We start from the raw sequence: 20,992 nt of genomic DNA, 5'->3' as shown, positions 1-20,992 counted from the left end.
GGGGGAAAAAATTAAAATTTTGGGGGAAAAAATTAAAATTTTGGGGGAAAAAATTAAAATTTTGGGGGAAATAAAAATTTGGGGAAAAAATTAAAATTTTGGGAGAAAAATTCAAAATTTTGGGGAAAAAATTAAAATTTTGGGGGAAAATAAAATTTGGGGAGAAAATAAAAATTGAGGGGGAAAATAAAATTGGGGCAAAAATTCAAAATTTGGGGGGAAAAATCAAAATTTCGGGGAAAATTTCTAATTTGGGTCAAATTTGGGGGAAAATTGGGTTAAAACTTGGGAATTTTCTATGAAAATTGGGTTAAAAATGGGAATTTTCTATGGAAAATCGGCGTAAAAATTGGGTAAAACCACGGAAATGGGGTTAACCAATGCGTTAAAACCACGGAAAATCGGGTTCAAAATTGGGAATTTTCCAGGGAAAATTGGGTTAAAAATCGGGTTAAAAACACAGAAAATCGGGTTAAAAAATTGGGTTTAAAAAGTCGGAAAAATTGGGTACAAAAAATTGGGTTAAAACCACGGAAAACTTGGGTTAAAAATTGGGAATTTTCCAGGGAAAACTGGGTTAAAAATTGGGAATTTTCTGTTGAAAATCGGGTTAAAAATTGGGTTAAAAACACGGAAAATAGGGTTAAAAATTGGGTTAAAACCACGGAAAATTGGGTTAAAAATTGGGTTAAAACCATGGAAATTTGGGTTAAAATTGGGAATTTTCAGTGGAAAATTGGGTTAAAAAATTGGGAATTTTCAGTGGAAAATTGGGTTAAAAATTTGGAATTTTCAGTGGAAAATTGGGTTAAAAATTGGGTTAAAAACACTAAAAATTGGGTAAAAAAAATTGGGTTAAAACCACGGAAAAATCGGGTTCAAAATTGGGAATTTTCCACAGAAAACTGGGTTAAAAATTGTGACGGAAAAATTGGAAATTCTGGAAACTGTTAAAATTGGGAATTTTCTGTTGAAAATCGGGTTGAAAATTGGAGTTTAAACACGTTGAAAATAGGGTTAAAATTGGGGTTAAAACCATGGAAAATTGGGTTAAAAATTGGAATTTTCAGTGGAAAATTGGGTTAAAATTGGAATTTTCAGTGGAAAATTGGGTTAAAACACTAAAATTGGGTAAAAAAAATTGGGTAAAACCACGAAAATTGGGTTGGGTTCAAAAATTGGGAATTTTCCACAGAAAACTGGGTTAAAAATTGCGAATTTTCTGTGGAAAATTGGGTTAAAAATTGGGAATTTTCCAGGGAATACTGGGTTAAAAATTGGGAATTTTCTGTTGAAAATCGGGTTAAAAATTGGGTTAACAAACACGGAAAATAGGGTTAAAAATTGGGTTAAAACCACGGAAAATTGGGTTAAAAATTGGGTTAAAACCATGGAAAATTGGGTTAAAAATTGGGAATTTTCAGTGGAAAATTGGGTTAAAAATTGGGAATTTTCAGTGGAAAATTGGGTTAAAAATTGGGTTAAAAACCACTAAAAATTGGGTAAAAAAAATTGGGTTAAAACCACGGAAAATTGGGTTAAAAATTGGGAATTTTCCACAGAAAACTGGGTTAAAAATTGCAAATTTTCTGTTGAAAATCGGGTTAAAAATTGGGAAATTTCTATGGAAAACTGGGTTAAAAATTGGGAATTTTCTGTTGAAAATCGGGTTAAAAATTGGGTTAAAACCACGGAAAATGGGGTTAAAAAACCCCCAAATTTTGGGTTAAACGAGGGAATTCGGGGTTGGTCGATTGGAGCAGCGGTGGGAGTGTCCCCTGGCGTTTAATTAGCGCCTAATTAGCGTAAATTTGCGTTAATTAGTTCGTGCAGAAGCAGGCGGAGCGGGCGGCGCGGGCGCGGGAGCGGGAGCGGCGCCGGAAGGAGCAGGAAGAGGAGGAGCTTCGGCAGCGCCAATCGGGGGGCACTTCCGCCTCAGGCCCCGCCTCTTCCGGCGGCAACCCCGCCCCTTCCTCCCGGGATGGCTCCGCTCCTTCCTCCCGCAAAGGGGGCGGGGCTTCCTCCTCCTCCTCCAGCAGGGCGCCCCCCAGCGGGCACCGGAAGCGCCGCAGCCGCTCCCGGAGCCCCCCTCTGAGGGACCGGGGGGGGCGGCGCTGAGGCCACGCCCACCCCGCCGGAAGCCACGCCCCCTCCCTTTCCAGGAAGCCACGCCCCCCTTTTTTCTCCTCTCCCCCCCCCCCCCTCCCTCAGCGGCAAAACAAAAAAAATCGGGAATAAAGAGTTTGTTTGTAGGTTTTTGGGGAGGAATTTCGGTGTTTTGGGGGTTTTGGGGGGGTTTAGAAATTTTGGGGGGGTTTGGGGGGATTTTTGGGGGGATTTTTGGGGGGTTTTGGGGGATTTTTGGAGGATTTTTGGGGGAATTTTTGGGGGGTTTTGGGGTGTTTTGGGGGGATTTTGGGGTTTTTGGGGGAAATTTTTGGGGGTTTTCGGGGGTTTAAAATTTTAGGGGGGTTTTGGGGATTTTCGGGGGGATTTTAGGGGTTCTTGGGGGTTTAAAATAATTTTTTAGGGGTTTTTTGGGGGAGATTTGGAGGATTTTTGGGGGGAATTTTTGGGGGGTTTTGGGAGATTTTTTGGGGAGATTCGGAGGATTTTTGGGGGATTTTTGAGGGAAATTTTTGGGGGTTTTCGGGGGTTTAAAATTTTAGGGGGGGTTTTGGGGATTTTCGGGGGGATTTTAGGGGTTCTTGGGGGTTTAAAATAATTTTTTAGGGGTTTTTTTGGGGGGAGATTTGGAGGATTTTGGGGGGGAATTTTTGGGGGGTTTTGGGGGAATTTTTGGGGTTTTTGGGGGGTTTAAAATTTTAGGGGGGTTTTGGGGTGTTTTGAGGGGATTTTTGGGGGGATTTTTGGGTTCTTGGGGTTTAAAATAATTTTTTAGGGGTTTTTTGGGGGAGATTTGGAGGATTTTTGGGGTGAATTTTTGGGGGGTTGTGGGGAATTTTTGGGGGATTTTTGGAGGATTTTTGGGGGGTTTTTGGGGGAAATTTTTGGGGTTTTTTGGGGGTTTAAAATTTTAGGGGGGTTTTGGGGATTTTGGGGGGTTTTGGGGGTTTAAAATAATTTTTTAGGGATTTTTTGGGGGGAGATTTGGAGGATTTTGGGAGGGTTTTTGGGGGGAATTTTTGGGGGGTTTTGGGAGATTTTTTGGGGAGATTCGGAGGATTTTTGGGGGATTTTTGGGGGAAATTTTTGGGGTTTTTGGGGGGGTTAAAATTTTAGGGGGGTTTTGGGGTTTTTGGGGGTTTAAAATAATTTTTAGGGTTTTTTTGGGGGGAGATTTGGAGGATTTTTGGGGGGTTTTGGGGGAATTTTGGGGGATTTTGGGGGATTTTGAGGGTTTACAAATTTTTAAGGGGTTTGGGGGGATTTTTGGGGGAGATTTGGAGGATTTTTGGGGGGAATTTTTTGGGGGTTTTTGGGGATTTTTTGGGGGATTTTTTGGGGGTTTTGGGGGATTTTTGGGGGAGATTCGAAGGATTTTTGGGGTTTTTTTGGGGGGGAATTTTTGGGAGGTTTTGAGGAGTTTTGGGGGTTTAAAAAATATTTTTAGGGTTTTTTTTGGGGGGGTTTTTGGGAGTTTTAGAAATTTTTAAGGGGTTTGGGGGATTTTTTTGGGGACATTTGGAGGATTTCGGGGGAGTTTGGGGGATTTCGGGGGGTTTTGAGGAATTTTGAGGGTTTAAATAATATTTTTAAGGGGTTTTTTTGGGTGGGGGTCGGGAGATTTTTGGGGGGGGTTGGGGTTTTTTTGGAGGGTTTAAAAAATTTTTTTGGGGCGTTTTGGGGATTTTTTAGGGTTTAAAAAAAATTTTAAGGGGTTTTTGGGGAATTTGGGGAATTTTTGAGGGAATTTTTGGGGGATTTTGGAGATTTTTGGGGGGTTTTTAAATTTAAGGGTTTTTTTGGGAAGGGTTGAGGGTTTAAAATTTTTTTTAGGGGGTTTTAAAGATTTTGGGGGGGGGTCGGGGAATTTTTTTGGAGGGTTTGGGGGGATTTTGGGGGGTTTTGGTGGTTTTTGAGGGTTTAAAATAATTTTTTAGGGGACTTGGGGAATTTTTTGGGTGATTTTTTGGAGGGTTTTTGGAGATTTTTGGGGGGACTTTTTTGGGGAACTTTTTGAAGGGTTTCGGGGATTTTTTGGGAAGTTTTGGGGGATTTTTTTGGAGGGTTTTGGGGGATTTTATTTTAATTTTTAGGGACTTTTTTAGGTTTGTTTTTTTTTTTTTTTTTTGGTGACCTTTCAGGACCTTTTGAGGGCTCCTTGGGGGTATAAAGAAGCCTCTGGGAAGGGGGTCCTGATGGAGCTTTTGGGGTCCCAGGAGGTTTTTGGGGGGTTTTGTGGGATTTTTAGGGATTTTGGGGGGATTTTTGGGGGGAATTATTTGGAATTTTGGGACGGGGAGGGATTTGTGTGACCTTTCAGGACCTTTGGGGGGGGGGGGGGGCAGAGAGGGATTTTTGAGGGTCCCGGGGAAGGTTTTGAGGGTCCCGAGGGGGTTTTGAGGGTCCCTGAAATGATTTTTTGGGGTCTCGAAGGGTTTTTTTAGGGATTTTGGGGGGTTTCGGGGTTTTTTTGGGGGGGGTTTTGAGGGTCCCCCGGAGGGCTTTTAGGACCCCGCGGCCCTGTGAAACCTCCCCTCACGAAACCCTCGCCGCCCATTGGTGGCCGCGCCTGTCAATCACCGCCCTCATCCCGCCCTCCCGCCTTCCTATTGGCTCCCTTCTTAAACCCCTCGCTGCGATTGGTCTTCTCGCCCGTCACTCAGCGCGCGGAGGGGCGGGACAGCGCTCTGATTGGCTAAGGCTTCGCGCGCTCGGCGCTGATTGGCCGAGGCGGTGCTCCCTTCACGCCGCGATCCAAGATGGCGGCGGGCGAAGCCGTGGCGCTGCTGGAGGCGCTTCGGGGGCAGGTGAGAGACCCCCCCCAAAAAACACCCGAAAACGCCCCAAAAAACGCCCGAAAAGGGGTGAAAACGCCCCAAAAAACGGAGGGTTTTGGGTCCCGCAGGTGGCGGAGGTGGCGGCGCACGGGCGGGAGATGCTGCGGAGAGTGAGGGCGGGGCGGCTGCAGACGCGGCAGGTAAAGGGAGGGGTTAAAGTGGGTTAAAAAAGGGTTAAAAAGGGGTAAAAAGGGGATTAAAAAGGGTTAAAAGGGGGTCGGGAGGGGGTCCCAAATTTGGGGGAGGTTTTTGGGAATTTTAGGGGATTTTTTTAAGATTTTTTAGGGGTTTTTTGTGGTTTTTTTGGGAATTTTGGGGGATTTTTTTAAGATTTTTTGGGGTTTTTTTTCTGATTTTTTAGGGCTTTTTTGGGGGGATTTTTTTGGGCTTTTTTGGTTTTTTTTTCTGATTTTTTGGGGCTTTTTTGGGGGGGGTTAAAATGGGATTTTGGGGAGTTTTGGGGGGGTTAAAATGGTTAAAAAAGGGGTAAAAAGGGGATTAAAAAGGGTTAAAAGTGGGTCTGGGGGGGTCCCAAATTTTTGGGGTTTTTTTGTGAATTTTGGGGGATTTTTTTAAGATTTTTTGGGGTTTTTTGTGATTTTTTTGGGCTTTTTTTGGGTGGATTTTAGTGGATTTTTTTGGGTGGATTTTAATGGATTTTGGGTGGATTTTGGGTGGATTTCAATGGATTTTGGGTGGATTTAAGTCAATTTTGGGGGGATTTCAATCAATTTTGGGTGGATTTAAGTCAATTTTGGGTGGATTTAAATGGATTTGGAGGGGATTTAAATGAATTTTGGGTGGATTTAAGTGAATTTTGGGTGGATTTAAATGGATTTTGGGTGGATTTAAATGGATTTTGGGGGGATTTCAATGGATTTTGGGGGGATTTAAATGGATGTTTCCTGGATTTTGGGTGGATTTCAATGGATTTTGGGTTGGTTTGGGTGGATTTTGGGTGGATTTAAATGGATTTTGGGTGATTTTATGTGGCTTTAAGTCAATTTTGGGTGGATTTGGGACGTTTTAATCCCATTTTGGGTGGTTTTAACCCCATTTTGGGTCCTTGCAGGGGCTGTCTCTGCTCCATCTGCGCTGCCAGGCCCTGCTGTGGTACCTGCAGGACCTGACCCTGCTCCTGAGCCCCAAAATTCGGGGGGGGACCCTGGGGGGCTCGGGGGGGGCCCTGGAGAGGCTCCTGGAGACCCGAGTGGTGAGTTTGGGGGGCATTCTGGGGGGTTAAAGGGGATTTTTGGGGGATTTTTTGGGGATTTTTGGGAGGGTTTTTGGGATTTTTTAGGGATTTTTTAGGGATTTTTTGGGGGGTTTGGGGGATTTTTGGGGGGATTTTTTGGGGATTTTTTGGAGGGTTTTTGGGATTTTTTAGGGATTTTTTAGGGATTTTTTGGGGATTTTTGGGGGGATTTTTTGGAGATTTTTGGGGATTTTTTGGGGGTCTGGGGGATTTTTTGGAGGGTTTTTTAGAGATTTTTTGGGGATTTTTGGGGGATTTTTTGGGGGGGTTTTGGGGATTCTTTGGGGATTTTTTTAGGGATTTTTTGGGGGGTTTTGGGGATTTTTTGGGGATTTTTTGGGGATTTTTGGGGGGGTTTTGGGGATTTTTTGGGGATTTTTTAGGGATTTTTGGGGGATTTTTGGGGGGGGTTTGGGGATTTTTTGCGGATTTTTTGGGCGGTTTGGGGGTTTTTTGGGGATTTTTTCGGGGGTTTGGGGGATTTTTTGGGGAATTTTTAGGGATTTTTGGGGGATTTTTTTGGGGGGTTTTGGGGCTTTTTTGGAGATTTTTTAGGGATTTTTGGGGGATTTTTTTGGGGGGTTTTGGGGATTTTTTGGAGGGTTTTGAGGATTTTTTGGGGGGTTTTGGGAGGACTTTTGGGATTTTGGGGAAATTTTGGGGGGGATTTTGGAGGGAATTTTGGGGGATTTTTTGGAAATTTTGGGGGATTTTGGGGGGATTTGGGGGGATTTTGGGGAGATTTTTAAGACTTTGGGGGATTTTGGGGGGATTTGGGAGAGTTAAAAGGGAATAAATTGGGGTTTGGAGGGATTTTGTGGGAATTTTGGGGGATTTTGGGGGGAATTTTGGGGGATTTTGGGGGGATTTTTGGGGAAATTTTGGGGGAAATTTTGGGGGGGTTAGAGGGGAATAAATTGGATTTTGGGGGGTTTAAAGGGAATAAATTGGATTTTGGGGGTCCCTGAGGGAATTTTGGGGGTCCCAAAGCGGGTTTGGGGGGTTCTGGCCCCTCCCCTCACCCTTAAGCCCCGCCCCCTTGGCAGGTACTGGAGAAGCTCCGCCCCCTCGAGCTGGGCCTCAAGTACCAACTGGAGAAGCTGCTGCGGGCGGCGGCCCGGGGGGGGCGGGGTCAGTGAAGCCCCGCCTTCAAACCCTCAGCCCCGCCCACAGCCCTTAAACCCCACCCACAGCCCTGAAACCCCGCCCACCACATTTCAGCCACACCCACAGCCCTTAAACCCCGCCCACAGCCCTTAAACCCCGCCCACAGCCCTTAAACCCCGCCCACAGCCCTTAAACCCCGCCCACAACCCTTAAACCCCGCCCACAGCCCTTAAACCCCACCCACAACCCTTAAACCCCACCCACAACCCTTAAACCCCGCCCACAGCCCTTAAACCCCGCCCACAGCCCTTAAACCCCGCCCACAACCCTTAAACCCCGCCCACAGCCTTTAAACCCCGCCCACAGCCCTTAAACTCCACCCACAACCCTTAAACCCCACCCACAACCCTTAAACCCCGCCCACAGCCCTTAAACCCTGCCCACAGCCCTTAAACCCCGCCCACAACCCTTAAACCCCGCCCACAACCCTTAAACCCCACCCACAGCCCTTAAACCCGCCCACAGCCCTTAAACCCCGCCCACAACCCTTAAACCCCGCCCACAACCCTTAAACCCCACCCACAACCCTTAAACCCCGCCCACAGCCCTTAAACCCCGCCCACAGCCCTTAAACCCCACCCACAACCCTTAAACCCCGCCCACAACCCTTAAACCCCACCCACAACCCTTAAACCCCACCCACAACCCTTAAACCCCGCCCACAGCCCTTAAACCCCGCCCACAGCCCTTAAACCCCGCCCACAACCCTTAAACCCCGCCCACAACCCTTAAACCCCGCCCACAACCCTTAAACCCCACCCACAACCTTAAACCCCGCCCACAACCCTTAAACCCCGCCCACAGCCCTTAAACCCCACCCCCCCCTGGACTGACACCTGTCAATCAAACAGGCCCCGACGACCCCCTGAGCTTCCGCCCCGCCCCTTCCAACATGGCGGCGCAGGTAGGCGGGGCCTAAAGGGGCGTGGCCTAAAGGGGGTGTGGCCTAAAGCCCAGCGGGAGTGGCTTAAAAGGCAGAGGGTGTGGCTTCAGGGGAGTGGGCGTGGCTTAAAGGGATTAGGGGTTTAATGGGTGGGTGTAGCTGAAGGGGTGGGCGGGGTTTAAAGTTGCCACGCCCCCCTTTTTTTTTTGGCAGGAGGAAGAGGAGGAGCCTGAGGGAGGGGGCGGAGCCAAAGCCCCCGGGCTGGGCGGGGGGCGGGGCCGGTACCGCCCCCCCCGACTGGTGCCCGTCAGCTGCGGTGAGAGAGCCCAAAATCCCCCAAAATCACCCCAAAATGCCCCAAAATCACCCCAAAATCACCCCAAAACGCCCCAAAACACCCCAAATCAACCCAAAATGCCCCAAAATGCCCCAAAATGCCTCCAAATCACCCCAAAATGCCCCAAAATCACCCAAAATGCCCCAAAATCAGCCCAAAATGCCCCAAAATCCCCTCAAATCAGCCCAAAACACCCCAAAATCCCCCCGAAACGCCCCAAAATGCCCCAAAATCCCTCCAAATCAACCCAAAATGCCCCCAAAACGCCCCAAAATCACCCCAAAATGCCCCAAAATCACCCCAAAACACCCCAAAATCACCTCAGAACATGCCAAAATCCCCCCAAAACACCCTAAAATGCCCCAAAATCACCCCAAAATCACCCCAAAATTCCCCCAAAATGCCCCAAAATCCCCCAAAATCACCCCAAAACACCCCAAAATCTCCCCGAAATGCCCCAAAATTCCCCCAAAACACCCTTAAATGCCCCAAAATCACCCCAAAATCACCCCAAATCAACCCAAAATCCCCTCAAATCAGCCCAAAATCCCCCCAAAATCCCCCCAAAATCCCCTAAAATGCCCCAAAATCCCCCCAAATCAACCCAAAATACCCCAAAATGCCCCAAAATCAGCCCAAAATGCCCCAAATCAGCCCAAATCTCAAAAAATCCCAAAAAATCCCCAAAAATTCCCCAAAAATCCCCCAAAATTCCCAGAGTTCTTGAACCCCTTTTTGTCCCCCCCCAGACCCCCAAACCCCCCCAAAAAACCCCAAAAATCAGAAAAAAATCCCAAAAATTCACAAAAAATTGATAAAAAAATCCGAAAAAAATCCCAAAAAATCCCCAAAAAATCCCAAAAAATCCCCCAAAATTCCCAGAGTTCCTGAAGCCCTTTTTGTCCCCCCAGCCCCCCCAAACCCCCCAAAAAAACCCCCAAAAATCAGAAAAAAATCACAAAAAATTGGTAAAAAAATCTCAAAAAATCCCCAAAAAATCCCCAAAAAATCCCCAAAAAATCCCAAAAAATCCCAAAAAATTCCCAGAGTTCCTGAACCCCTTTTTGTCCCCCCAGACCCCCCAAACCCCCCAAAAAAGCCCCCAAAAATCAGAAAAAAATCAGAAAAAAATCCCAAAAATTCACAAAAAATTGATAAAAAAAATCCGAAAAAAATCCGAAAAAATTCCCAAAAATTCCCAAAAAAATCCAAAAATTCCCAAAAAATCCCCAAAAATCCCAGAGTTCCTGAACCCCTTTTTCACCCCCCCCAGCCCCCCCAAACCCCCCAAAAAAGCCCCCAAAAATCAGAAAAAAATCAGAAAAAAATCCCAAAAATTCACAAAATATTGATAAAAAAAATCCGAAAAAAATCCGAAAAAATTCCCAAAAATCCCCCAAAAATCCCCCAAAATTCCCGGAGTTCCTGAAGCCCTTTTTGTCCCCCAGACCCCCCAAACCCCCCAAAAAAACCCCAAAAATCAGAAAAAAATCAGAAAAAAATCCCAAAAATTCACAAAAATTTGATAAAAAAATCTGAAAAAAATCCGAAAAAAATCCCAAAAATTCCTCAAAAAATTCCCAAAAATTCCCGGAGTTCCTGACCCCCTTTTTGTCCCCCCCCCAGACCCCCAAACCCCCCCAAAAACCCCCCAAAAATCAGAAAAAAATCAGAAAAAAATCAGAAAAAATTGGTAAAAAAATCTCAAAAAATCTGAAAAAAATCCCAAAAATTCCCAAAAATTACCAAAAATTCCCAAAAAATCCCAGAGTTCCCCGACCCGTCTGATCCCTTTTTTGTGTCCCCCGAGATCCCCAAAAATCCCAAAAATTCAAATAAAATCCCGAAAAAACGGGAAAAAAAAATCAAAAAAAAATCCAAAAAAAATCCGAAAAAAATCCCAAAAATTCCCAAAAATCCCCAAAAATTCCCCAAAAATCCCCCAAAATTCCCAGAGTTCCTGAACCCCTTTTTCACCCCCCCCAGACCCCCGAAACCCCCCAAAAAAACCCCCAAAAATCAGAAAAAATCAGAAAAAAGTCACAAAAAATTGATAAAAAAAATCCGAAAAAAATCCCAAAAAATCCCCAAAAAATCTCAAAAAATCCCCAAAAATTCCCAGAGTTCCTGAACCCCTTTTTGTCCCCCCAGACCCCCCAAACCCCCCAAAAAACCCCCAAAAATCAGAAAAAAATCACAAAAAATTGGTAAAAAAATCTCAAAAAATCCCCAAAAAATCCCCAAAAAATCCCAAAAAAATCCCAAAAAATCCCCCAAAATTCCCAGAGTTCTTGAACCCCTTTTTGTCCCCCCAGACCCCCCAAACCCCCCAAAAAAGCCCCCAAAAATCAGAAAAAAATCAGAAAAAAATCCCAAAAATTCACAAAAAATTGATAAAAAAAATCCGAAAAAAATCCCCAAAAAATTCCCAAAAATTCCCAAAAAAATCCCAAAAATTCCCAAAAAATCCCCAAAAATTGCAGAGTTCCTGAACCCCTTTTTCACCCCCCCCAGACCCCCCAAACCCCCCAAAAAAACCCCCAAAAATCAGAAAAAAATCAGAAAAAAATCCCAAAAATTCACAAAAAATTGATAAAAAAAATCCGAAAAAAATCCGAAAAAATTCCCAAAAATCCCCCAAAAATCCCCCAAAATTCCCGGAGTTCCTGACCCCCTTTTTGTCCCCCCCCCAGACCCCCAAACCCCCCAAAAAAACCCCCAAAAATCGGAAAAAAATCAGAAAAAAATCCCAAAAATTCACAAAAAATTGATAAAAAAAATCCGAAAAAAATCCGAAAAAATTCCCAAAAATTCCCCAAAAATCCCCCAAAATTCCCGGAGTTCCTGACCCCTTTTTGTCCCCCCCCAGACCCCCCGGAGCCCTCGGTGTCGTCGTCGGAGGCCTGGGCCCGGCGCCGGGCCCTGAGCGGCTCCGTCCTGCGGGAGCTGCGGGACGAGCTCAGCGAGGCCCCCCCGGAGCTGGGCCCGGCTTTGGGGGGTCCCCCCAGCAAGGAGGAGCTCCACAGGTGGGATCTGGGGGGGTCTGGGGGGGACAAAAAGGGCTTCGGGAACTCTGGGAATTTTGGGGGATTTTTTGGGGATTTTTGGGATATTTTGGGATTTTTTTCGGATTTTTTTAATCAATTTTTTGTGAATTTTTGTGATTTTTTTTGTGATTTTTTTCTGATTTTTTGGGGGGTTTTTTGGGGGGTTTTGGGCGTCTGAGGGACCAAAAAAAGGTTAAGGGGGGGTCTGGGAACTCTGGGAATTTTTGGGGATTTTTCGGGATTTTTTGGGGATTTTTTTGGGATTTTTTTGGGATTTTTTTGGGATTTTTTTAATCAATTTTTGGGGATTTTTTTCTGATTTTTTTCTGATTTTTGGGGTTTTTTTGGGGGAGTTTGGGGGGTCTGGGGGGGGACAAAAAGGGCTTCGGGAACTCTGGGAATTTTGGGGGATTTTTTGGGAATTTTTGGGGATTTTTTGGGCTCGTTTTAGGCCAGTTTAGGCTCAGTTTTAAGCTCAGTTTTAGGCCAGTTTAGGCTCAATTTTGGGTGATTTTTGGGCTCATTTTAGGCCAGTTTAGGCTCAGTTTTGAGTCATTTTCTGGGCTCATTTTAGGCCAGTTTAGGCTCAGTTTTAAGCTCAGTTTTAGGCCAGTTTAGGCTCAATTTTGGGTGATTTTTTGGGCTCGTTTTAGGCCAGTTTAGGCTTAGTTTTAAGCTCAGTTTTAAGCTCAGTTTCAGGTCAGTTCAGGCCCAGTACTGAGTCATTTATTGGGATCATTTTAGGCCAATTTAGGCTCAGTTCTGGGTGAGATTTCGAGTTTGTTTTAGGCCAGTTTAGGGTGAGGTTTTGGGTGATTTTTTAGGGTCGTTTTAGGCTGATTTAGGCTCAGTTTTGGGTGACTTTTTGGGCTCAGTTTTAGGCTGGTTTAGGCTCAGTTTTGGGTGATTTTTTGGGCTCGTTTTAGGCCAATTTAGGGGCAGTTTTGAGGCAGTTTTAGGCTGAGCTTTGGGGTCAGTTTTGGGGCGATTTAAGCCCAATTTGGGTCAGTTTTAGGCTGAGCTTTGGGGTGAGTTTTGGGGCGATTTAAGCCCAGTTTGGGTCAGTTTTAGGCTGAGCTTTGGGGTCAGTTTTGGGGCAGTTTAAGCCCAGTTTGGGTCAGTTTTAGGCTGAGCTTTGGGGTCAGTTTTGGGGTGATTTAAGCCCAGTTTGGGTCAGTTTTAAGCTGAGCTTTGGGGTCAGTTTTGGGGCGATTTAAGCCCAATTTGGGTCAGTTTTAGGCTGAGCTTTGGGGTCAGTTTTGGGGTGATTTAAGCCCAGTTTGGGTCAGTTTTAGGCTGAGCTTTGGGGTCAGTTTTGGGGTGATTTAAACCCAATTTGGGTCAGTTTTAAGCTGAGCTTTGGGGTCAGTTTTGGGGCGATTTAAGCCCAATTTGGGTCAGTTTTAAGCTGAGCTTTGGGGTCAGTTTTGGGGCGATTTAAGCCCAATTTGGGTCAGTTTTAAGCTGAGCTTTGGGGTGAGTTTTGGGGCGATTTAAGCCCAATTTGGGTCAGTTTTAGGCTCAGTTTTGTCCCTCCCTCCCCCCCCAGGCTGCACTTCGAGGAGTCGACCCTTCGCCGGCTCCGGGCGGGGCCTGGGCGGGGCCGGGCGGGGCCAGGGGGGCGTGGCCTGGACTCCATCACCCACTTCGGGGCCTTCCCCGCCCTCCTGGGGGCCAATCAGGTGAGAGGGGGCGGGGCCAAGGGGGAGGGAGGAGTCAAAGAAAAGGTGGGCGTGGCCCGATGAGGCCCCACCCCCCTCTGAATCTTTGCCCCTCCCCCAGGAGGGGGCGGAGCCTCCGAAGAAGAGGAAGAGGAAGACGAAAGTTCCCAAAAAAAAGGGCAGGAGGGGTGAGCGACTCCCAGTATAAACCAGTATAAACCAGTATAAACCAGTGGCCCCAGGGACCCCTCCCAGTGACTCCCAGTAACCCCCAGTGACCCCAGACCCCAAACCAGTAACTCCCAGTGACCCCAGACCCCAAACCAGTAACTCCCAGTAATTCCCAGTAACCCCCAGTGACCCCAGACCCCAAACCAGTAACTCCCAGTGACCCCAGGGACCCCTCCCAGGAACTCCCAGTAACTCCCAGTGACCCCCAGACCCCAAACCAGTAACTCCCAGTAACTCCCAGGGACCCCTCCCAGGAACTCCCAGTAACTCCCAGTATAAACCAGTGACCCCAGGGACCCATCCCAGGAACTCCCAGTAACCCCCATTGACCCCCAGACCCCAAACCAGTAACTCCCAGTATAAGCCAGTGACCCCCAGACCCCAAACCAGTAACTCCCAGTAACTCCCAGTAACTCCCAGTAACCCCCAGTAACTCCCAGTAACCCCCAGTGACCCCAGACCCCAAACCAGTAACTCCCAGTATAAGCCAGTGACCCCCAGACCCCAAACCAGTAACTCCCAGGAACTCCCAGTGACCCCAGGGACCCCTCCCAGGAACTCCCAGTAACTCCCAGTAACCCCCAGTGACCCCCAGACCCCAAACCAGTAACTCCCAGTATAAACCAGTAACCCCCAGACCCCAAACCAGTAACTCCCAGTATAAGCCAGTGACCCCAGGGACCCCTCCCAGGAACTCCCAGTAACTCCCAGTAACCTCCAGTGACCCCCAGACCCCAAACCAGTAACTCCCAGTAGCTCCCAGTAACTCCCAGTAACCCCCAGACCCCAAACCAGTAACTCCCAGTGACCCCCAGTGACCCCAGACCCCAAACCAGTAACTCCCAGTAACTCCCAGTAACCCCCAGTGACCCCAGGGACCCCTCCCAGTAACTCCCAGTAACTCCCAGTAACCCCCAGTGACCCCAGGGACCCCTCCCAGTAACTCCCAGTGACCCCCAGTAACTCCCAGTAACTCCCAATGACTCCCAGACCCCAAACCAGTAACTCCCAGTGACCCCCAGTAACTTCCAGACCCCAAACCAGTAACTCCCAGTATAAACCAGTAACTCCCAGTAACTCCCAGTTTCCCCCCCCCCACCCAGGTTTTCGCCGCCGCCGTTGATCCCAATAAAGGAGCCGGATTCGCATCTCATTTGCATCTCATTTGCATCTCATTTGCATGGGGCTAAGGGGGGAGGGACTGGGATATACTGGGAGGGACTGGGAGGTGGGCGGTGCCACCAGAGTGATTGACAGGCGGCGCCGCTCCCCTATTGGCTCTCGGGGGCGCGGGCGGGCCCATGGCGGAATGATTGACAGCCCGGCCCCGCTCTCCCATTGGCTCCGCGCCGCGGAGTGGGCGTGGCCTCCCCTTCTCCCTCATTGGCCGCCCCTCGTTGATTGACGTCCCGCCGCGCCACCCCGTTGGCTGCGCGCGCGCGCCGTGGGCGTTACCCCCCCGCCGCCATGCTGGAAACCTCGCCGCGCTCTCCCATTGGCCGAGAGAAAGGCGGGCTCTGCGCCCATTGGCCGAGAAAAAAAGGCGGGCTCTGCGCCCATTGGCCCGCGCCCGTGAGGGCGAAGGGGGCGGGGCCGGCGGGGCCAGAGCAGCGATGGCGGCGGCGGCGGCGGGTCCGGGAGCGGCGGGAGCCGCTCGAGTCTCCTCGGGGAGGGACCTGAGCTGCGTCCCGGAGGTGGCGGGAGCGCTCGGGGCCGTGGCCAGGCAGGGGTGAGGCGGAGACCCCCGAAATCCCCCCCCGAAACCCCCCCCCCGCCCCCCAAAAACCCCCCTCAGGGAAACCCCCGAAAAAAAAAACCCCGAAATCCCTCCAAAAATCACCTCAGGGACTTCCAAAATCTCCCCCAGAATACCCCCAAAAATCACCTCAGGGAGCCCCAAAAACTGCCACGAAATCCCCCCCAAAAATCACCTCAGGGAGCCACAAAATCTCCCCCAATCCACTCGAAACTCACCTGGGACCCCCAAAATGGACCAAAAATCCCCCAAAATGGACCCAAAATCCCTCAAAATGGACCCAAAATGGACCCAAAACCACCCAAAATGGACCCAAAATCCCCCAAAATGGACCCAAAATCCCCCAAAATGGACCCAAAATCCCCCAAAATGGACCCAAAATCCCGCAAAATGGACCCGAAATCCCCCAAAATGGACCCAAAATCCCGCAAAATGGACCCAAAACCCCCCAAAATGGACCCGAAATCCCCCCTGGGACCCCCAAACCCCACCTGGGACCCCTCAAATCCCTTCCCAGTTCATCCCAGTGCCCCCCAGTTCCCTCCCAGTAACTCCCAGTCCCTCCCAGTCCCTCCCAGTCCCTCCCAGTAACTTCCAGTCCTTCCCAGTTTCTCCCAGTATAACCCAGTCCTTCCCAGTGCCCCCCAGTTCCCTCCCAGTATAACCCAGTCCCCCCCAGTCCCTCCCAATCCCCTCCCAGTCCCTCCCAGTCCCTCCCAGTCCCTCCCAGTCCCCTCCCAGTCCCTCCCAGTATAACCCAATCCCCTCCCAGTCCCTCCCAGTCCCTCCCAGTCCCTCCCAGTCCCCCCCAATCCCCTCCCAGTCCCTCCCAGTCCCTCCCAGTCCCTCCCAGTCCCCCCCAATCCCCTCCCAATCCCCTCCCAGTCCCTCCCAGTCCCTCCCAGTCCCCTCCCAGTCCCTCCCAGTATAACCCAATCCCCTCCCAGTCCCTCCCAGTCCCCCCCAATCCCCTCCCAATCCCCTCCCAGTCCCTCCCAGTCCCTCCCAGTCCCCTCCCAGTCCCTCCCAGTATAACCCAATCCCCACCCAGTCCCTCCCAGTCCCCCCCAATCCCCTCCCAGTCCCTCCCAGTCCCTCCCAGTCCCCTCCCAGTCCCTCCCAGTCCCTCCCAGTGCCCCCCAGTGACCCCAGTTTGGCTCCAGGTTCGATTTCCTGTGCATCCCTCTCTTCCACCCCCGGCACCGGCGGGAATTCGGGATGGAGCCGGCGCGGGACCGGCCCGGCCCCCAGACCCGCTCCGACCTCGTGCTGGCTGGCAGAGGTGAGGGGGGGGCCCGGGGGGGGTCCCTGGGATTTTGGGAATTTTGGGGAATTTTTTGGGAATTTTTTGGGAATTTTTTCTGATTTTTTTCTAATTTTTTTCTGATTTTTTTCTGATTTTTTTCCGATTTTTTCTGATTTTTTTTGGAAATTTTAAAGGTTATTTTGGGATTTTGAGGGGTCTGGGGAGTCCTGGGGGGGGTCCTGGATTTTTTGGGAATTTTGGGGAATTTTTTGGGAATTTTTCCTGATTTTTTCTGATTTTTTTCTGATTTTTCTCTGATTTTTCTCTGATTTTTTTCTGATTTTTTCCGAATTTTTTTCTGATTTTTTTTTGGAATTTTTAAAGGTTATTTTGGGATTTTGAGGGGTCTGGGGAGTCCGGGGCGGGTCCTGGAATTTTGGGGAATTTTGGGGAATTTTTTGGGAATTTTTGGGGGAATTTTTCCTGATTTTTTCTGATTTTTTTCCGATTTTTCTCTGATTTTTTTCTGGTTTTTTGGGGACTTTTCTAAGGGTTTCTTGGGGATTTCGAGGGGTCTGGGGAGTCCTGGGGGGGCTCTGGAGCGTCCCTGGAATTTTTAGGAATTTTTGGGAATATTTTGGGAATTTTTTGGGAATTTTTCCTGATTTTTTCTGATTTTTTCCCGATTTTTTCTGATTTTTTTTTGGAATTTTTAAAGGTTATTTTGGGATTTTGAGGGGTCTGGGGAGTCCTGGGGGGGGTCCTGGATTTTTTGGGAATTTTGGGGAATTTTTTGGGAATTTTTGGCTGATTTTTTCTGATTTTTTTCTGATTTTTCTCTGATTTTTCTCTGATTTTTTTCTGATTTTTTCCGAATTTTTTTCTGATTTTTTTTTTGAATTTTTAAAGGTTATTTTGGGATTTTGAGGGGTGTGGGGAGTCCTGGGGGGGCTCTGGAGGGTCCCTGGAATTTTTGGAAATTTTGGGAATTTTTGGGGGAATTTTTCCTGATTTTTTCTGATTTTTTTCCGATTTTTCTCTGATTTTTTTCTGATTTTTTTCTGATTTTTTTCCGATTTTTTTTTAATTTTTTAGGGGTTTCTTTGGGATTTCGAAGGGTCTGGGGAGTCCTGGGAGGGCTCTGGAATGTCCCTGGAATTTTGGGGAATTTTTTGGGAATTTTTTGGGGAATTTTTCCTGATTTTTCTCTGATTTTTTTCTGATTTTTTTCTGATTTTTTTCCGATTTTTTCTGATTTTTTTTGGAAATTTTAAAGGTTATTTTGGGATTTTGAGGGGTCTGGGGAGTCCTGGGGGGGTCCTGGATTTTTTGGAAATTTTGGGGAATTTTTTGGGAATTTTTCCTGATTTTTTCTGATTTTTTTCTGATTTTTCTCTGATTTTTTTCTGATTTTTTTCTGATTTTTTTCCGAATTTTTTTCTGATTTTTTTTTGGAAATTTTAAAGGTTATTTTGGGATTTTGAGGGGTCTGGGGAGTCCTGGGGGGGGCCTGGATTTTTGGGGAATTTTTTGGGAATTTTTTGGGAATTTTTCCTGATTTTTTCTGATTTTTTTCCGATTTTTCTCTGATTTTTTTCTGATTTTTTGGGGACTTTTTTAAGGGTTTCTTGGGGATTTCGAGGGGTCTGGGGAGTCCTGGGGGGGCTCTGGAGCGTCCCTGGAATTTTTGGAAATTTTGGGAATTTTTGGGGGATTTTTTGGGAGTTTTTCCCGATTTTTTCTGATTTTTTTCTGATTTTTTCCTGATTTTTTTTCCTCATTTTTTCCCCCTTTTTTAGGGATTTTCCCACATTTTTTGAGGGATTTTCCCCCCCCATTTTGGGCAGATTTTTCCCACATTTTTGGGGGATTTTCCCACAATTTTTGGGAATTTTTTCCCATATTTTGGGAATTTTTTCCCTTTTTTGTGTGAATTTTTTCCCCTTTTTTGTGGGAATTTTTCCCCTTTTTTGTGGGAATTTTTCCCCTTTTTTGTGGGAATTTTTTCCCATTTTTGGGTGGTTTTTTTGGGGAATTTTTTCCCCTTTTTGTGGGAATTTTTCCCCCATTTTCGGGTGTTTTTTTGGGGAATTTTTTCCCTTTTATTTTCCCTTTTTCCCCCATTTTTGGGTGTTTTTTTTGGGAATTTTTTCCCCTTTTTGTGGGAATTTTTCCCCATTTTTGGGTGTTTTTTTGGGGAATTTTTTCCCTTTTATTTTCCCTTTTTCCCCCATTTTTGGGTGGTTTTTTTGGGGAATTTTTTCCCCTTTTTGTGGGAATTTTTTCCCATTTTTGGCTGTTTTTTTGGGGAATTTTTTCCCTTTTTTGTGGGAATTTTTTCCCATTTTTGGGTGGTTTTTTGGGAATTTTTCCCCATTTTTGGGTGGTTTTTTTGGGGAATTTTTTCCCTTTTTTGTGGGAATTTTTTCCCATTTTTGGGTGTTTTTTTCGGGAATTTTTCCCCATTTTTGGGTGGGTTTTTGGGAAATTTTTTCCCTTTTTTTTTCCCTTTTTCCCCCATTTTTGGGTGGTTTTTTGGGAAATTTTTTCCCTTTTTTTTTCCCTTTTTCCCCCATTTTTGGGTGGTTTTTTTTGGGAATTTTTTCCCCTTTTTGTGGGAATTTTCCCCCATTTTTGGGTGTTTTTTTGGGAATTTTTTCCCATTTTTGGGTGTTTTTTTTGGGAATTTTTCCCCATTTTTGGGTGTTTTTTTTGGGAATTTTTCCCCATTTTTGGGTGTTTTTTTGGGGAATTTTTCCCCATTTTTGGGTGTTTTTTTGGGGAATTTTTTCCCGGATTTTCCCCATTTTTTCCGGGCCCCCCGGGGGGGTTTCGGGGGGTTTTTGGCACCTCCCAAAATCCCAATTTTTCCCCAATTTTCCCGATTTTTCCCGTTTTCTCCCCAGACTGGAACACCCTGATCGTGGGCAAATTGTCCCCCTGGATCCGCCCGGATTCCCCCCTGGAGCACGTCCGGAAAAACTCCGAAAAGGTGCCATTTTGGGGCACTTTGGGCGGGTTTGGGGCCTTTTGGGGAATTTGGGGGATTTGGGGGAATTTTGGGGGATTTTTGGGGAATTTTTTGGGGGGAATTTTGGGGATTTTTGGGGGGTTTTTGGGGGATTTTGGGGGAATTTTTGGGAGATTTTTTGGGGATTTTTTTGGGATTTTAGGGGATTTTTTGAGGGGTTTTTGGGGTTTTTTGGGGAATTTTTGGGGATTTTTGGGGATTTTTTAGGGAATTTTGGGGGGAATTTTGGAGGATTTTTGGGGATTTTTTGGGGAATTTTTGGGGGGTTTTGGGGGGATTTTTGGGGGTTTTTGGGGAATTTTGGGGGATTTTTGGGGGGAATTTTTGGGGATTTTTTGGGGAATTTTTGGGGATTTTTTGGGGAATTTTGGGGGATTTTTGGGGTTTTTGGGGAGTTTTGGGGAATTTTGGGGGGATTTTTGAGGAATTTTTTGGGAATTTTTGGGGTTTTTGGGGGGTTTTTTTGGGATTTTGGGGGATTTTTTTGGGATTTTCGGGGGATTTTTGGGGAATTTTTGGGGGGTTTTTGGGGATTTTTTGGGAGATTTTTGGGGGGTTTTGGGGGGAATTTTGGGGAATTTTTTGGGGTTTTTTGGGGAATTTTGGGGGATTTTTTAGGGATTTTTTGGGGGGATTTTTGGGTGAATTTTGGGGGGATTTTTTGGGATTTTGAAGGATTTTTTGGAGTTTTTTGGGGAATTTTGGGGATTTTTGAGGAATTTTGGGGGGGTTTTTGGGGATTTTTTGGGGAATTTTGGGGCGATTTTTTGAGGAATTTTTTGGGAATTTTTGGGGTTTTTGGGGGTTTTTTGGGGGGATTTTGGGGGATTTTGGGGGGATTTTTTGGGGAATTTTTGGGGATTTTTTTGGGATTTTTGGGGGTTTTTTGGGGGATTTTTGGGGGATTTTTTGGGGAATTTTTGGAGTTTTTGGGGGTTTTTTTTGGATTTTGGGGAATTTTTTGGGGAATTTTGGGGGATTTTTTGGGGATTTTTTGGGGGGATTTTTGGGTGAATTTTGGGGGGACTTTTTGGGATTTTGAAGGATTTTTTGGGGGGTTTTGGGGGAATTTTGGGGAATTTTTGGGGATTTTTTGGGGATTTTTTGGGGATTTTTGGGGTTTTTGGGGAGTTTTGGGGATTTTTGGGGGGATTTTTTGAGGAATTTTTGGGGAATTTTTGGGGTTTTTGGGGTTTTTTTTTGGGATTTTGGGGGATTTTTTTGGGATTTTCGGGGGATTTTTGGGGAATTTTTGGGGCGTTTTTGGGGGATTTTTGGGGGTTTTTGGGGGGTTTTGGGGGGAATTTTGGGGAATTTTTTGGGGTTTTTTGGGGATTTTTGGGTGAATTTTGGGGGGATTTTTTGGGATTTTGAAGGATTTTTTGGGGGGTTTTGGGGGAATTTTGGGGATTTT

At 46.8% G+C, this 20,992-nt stretch overlaps 2 protein-coding genes and 1 long non-coding RNA gene across 5 annotated transcripts; 2 read left to right on the top strand and 1 right to left on the bottom strand.

Moving 5' to 3' along the window:
* Positions 1–4,886: 4,886 nt before the first annotated feature.
* On the top strand, positions 4,887–14,698 carry LOC127465152 (neuroguidin-like). Its single transcript, XM_051775653.1, has 10 exons — positions 4,887–4,934; positions 5,033–5,104; positions 6,037–6,177; positions 7,266–7,350; positions 8,238–8,290; positions 8,483–8,585; positions 11,476–11,632; positions 13,203–13,335; positions 13,436–13,502; positions 14,649–14,698. Exons 1-10 carry the CDS (start codon positions 4,887–4,889, stop codon positions 14,666–14,668), a joined length of 879 nt encoding a protein of 292 aa, XP_051631613.1. The 3' UTR covers positions 14,669–14,698.
* Positions 7,538–8,206, bottom strand: LOC127465153 (uncharacterized). 3 transcript variants are annotated; one of them, XR_007901892.1, is made up of 3 exons: positions 8,153–8,206; positions 7,893–8,033; positions 7,538–7,673 (listed from the first exon to the last, which is right to left on the bottom strand). It is a non-coding gene; the product is annotated as an uncharacterized LOC127465153 (long non-coding RNA). The 3 variants fall into 3 exon arrangements; XR_007901890.1 differs by having other exon boundaries at positions 7,893–8,093; positions 8,153–8,205; XR_007901891.1 differs by having other exon boundaries at positions 7,893–8,053; positions 8,153–8,204.
* A 431-nt stretch (positions 14,699–15,129) lies between the features above and the next one.
* Positions 15,130–19,565, top strand: LOC127465154 (protein arginine N-methyltransferase 5-like; the record flags this gene model as incomplete). The annotated part of the gene is made up of 3 exons (XM_051775654.1): positions 15,130–15,274; positions 16,465–16,583; positions 19,454–19,565. Coding segments are annotated over exons 1-3 (347 nt in total), but the record flags the coding sequence as incomplete, so codon positions are not given.
* Positions 19,566–20,992: the final 1,427 nt, after the last annotated feature.

The sequence above is a fragment of the Manacus candei genome, unplaced genomic scaffold, assembly GCF_025592945.1.
Source record: "Manacus candei isolate 608988 ecotype Guabito, Panama unplaced genomic scaffold, ASM2559294v1 h1tg000323l, whole genome shotgun sequence".
NCBI lineage: Eukaryota > Metazoa > Chordata > Aves > Passeriformes > Pipridae > Manacus > Manacus candei.
This window is presented reverse-complemented; position numbering and strand designations above follow the sequence as displayed.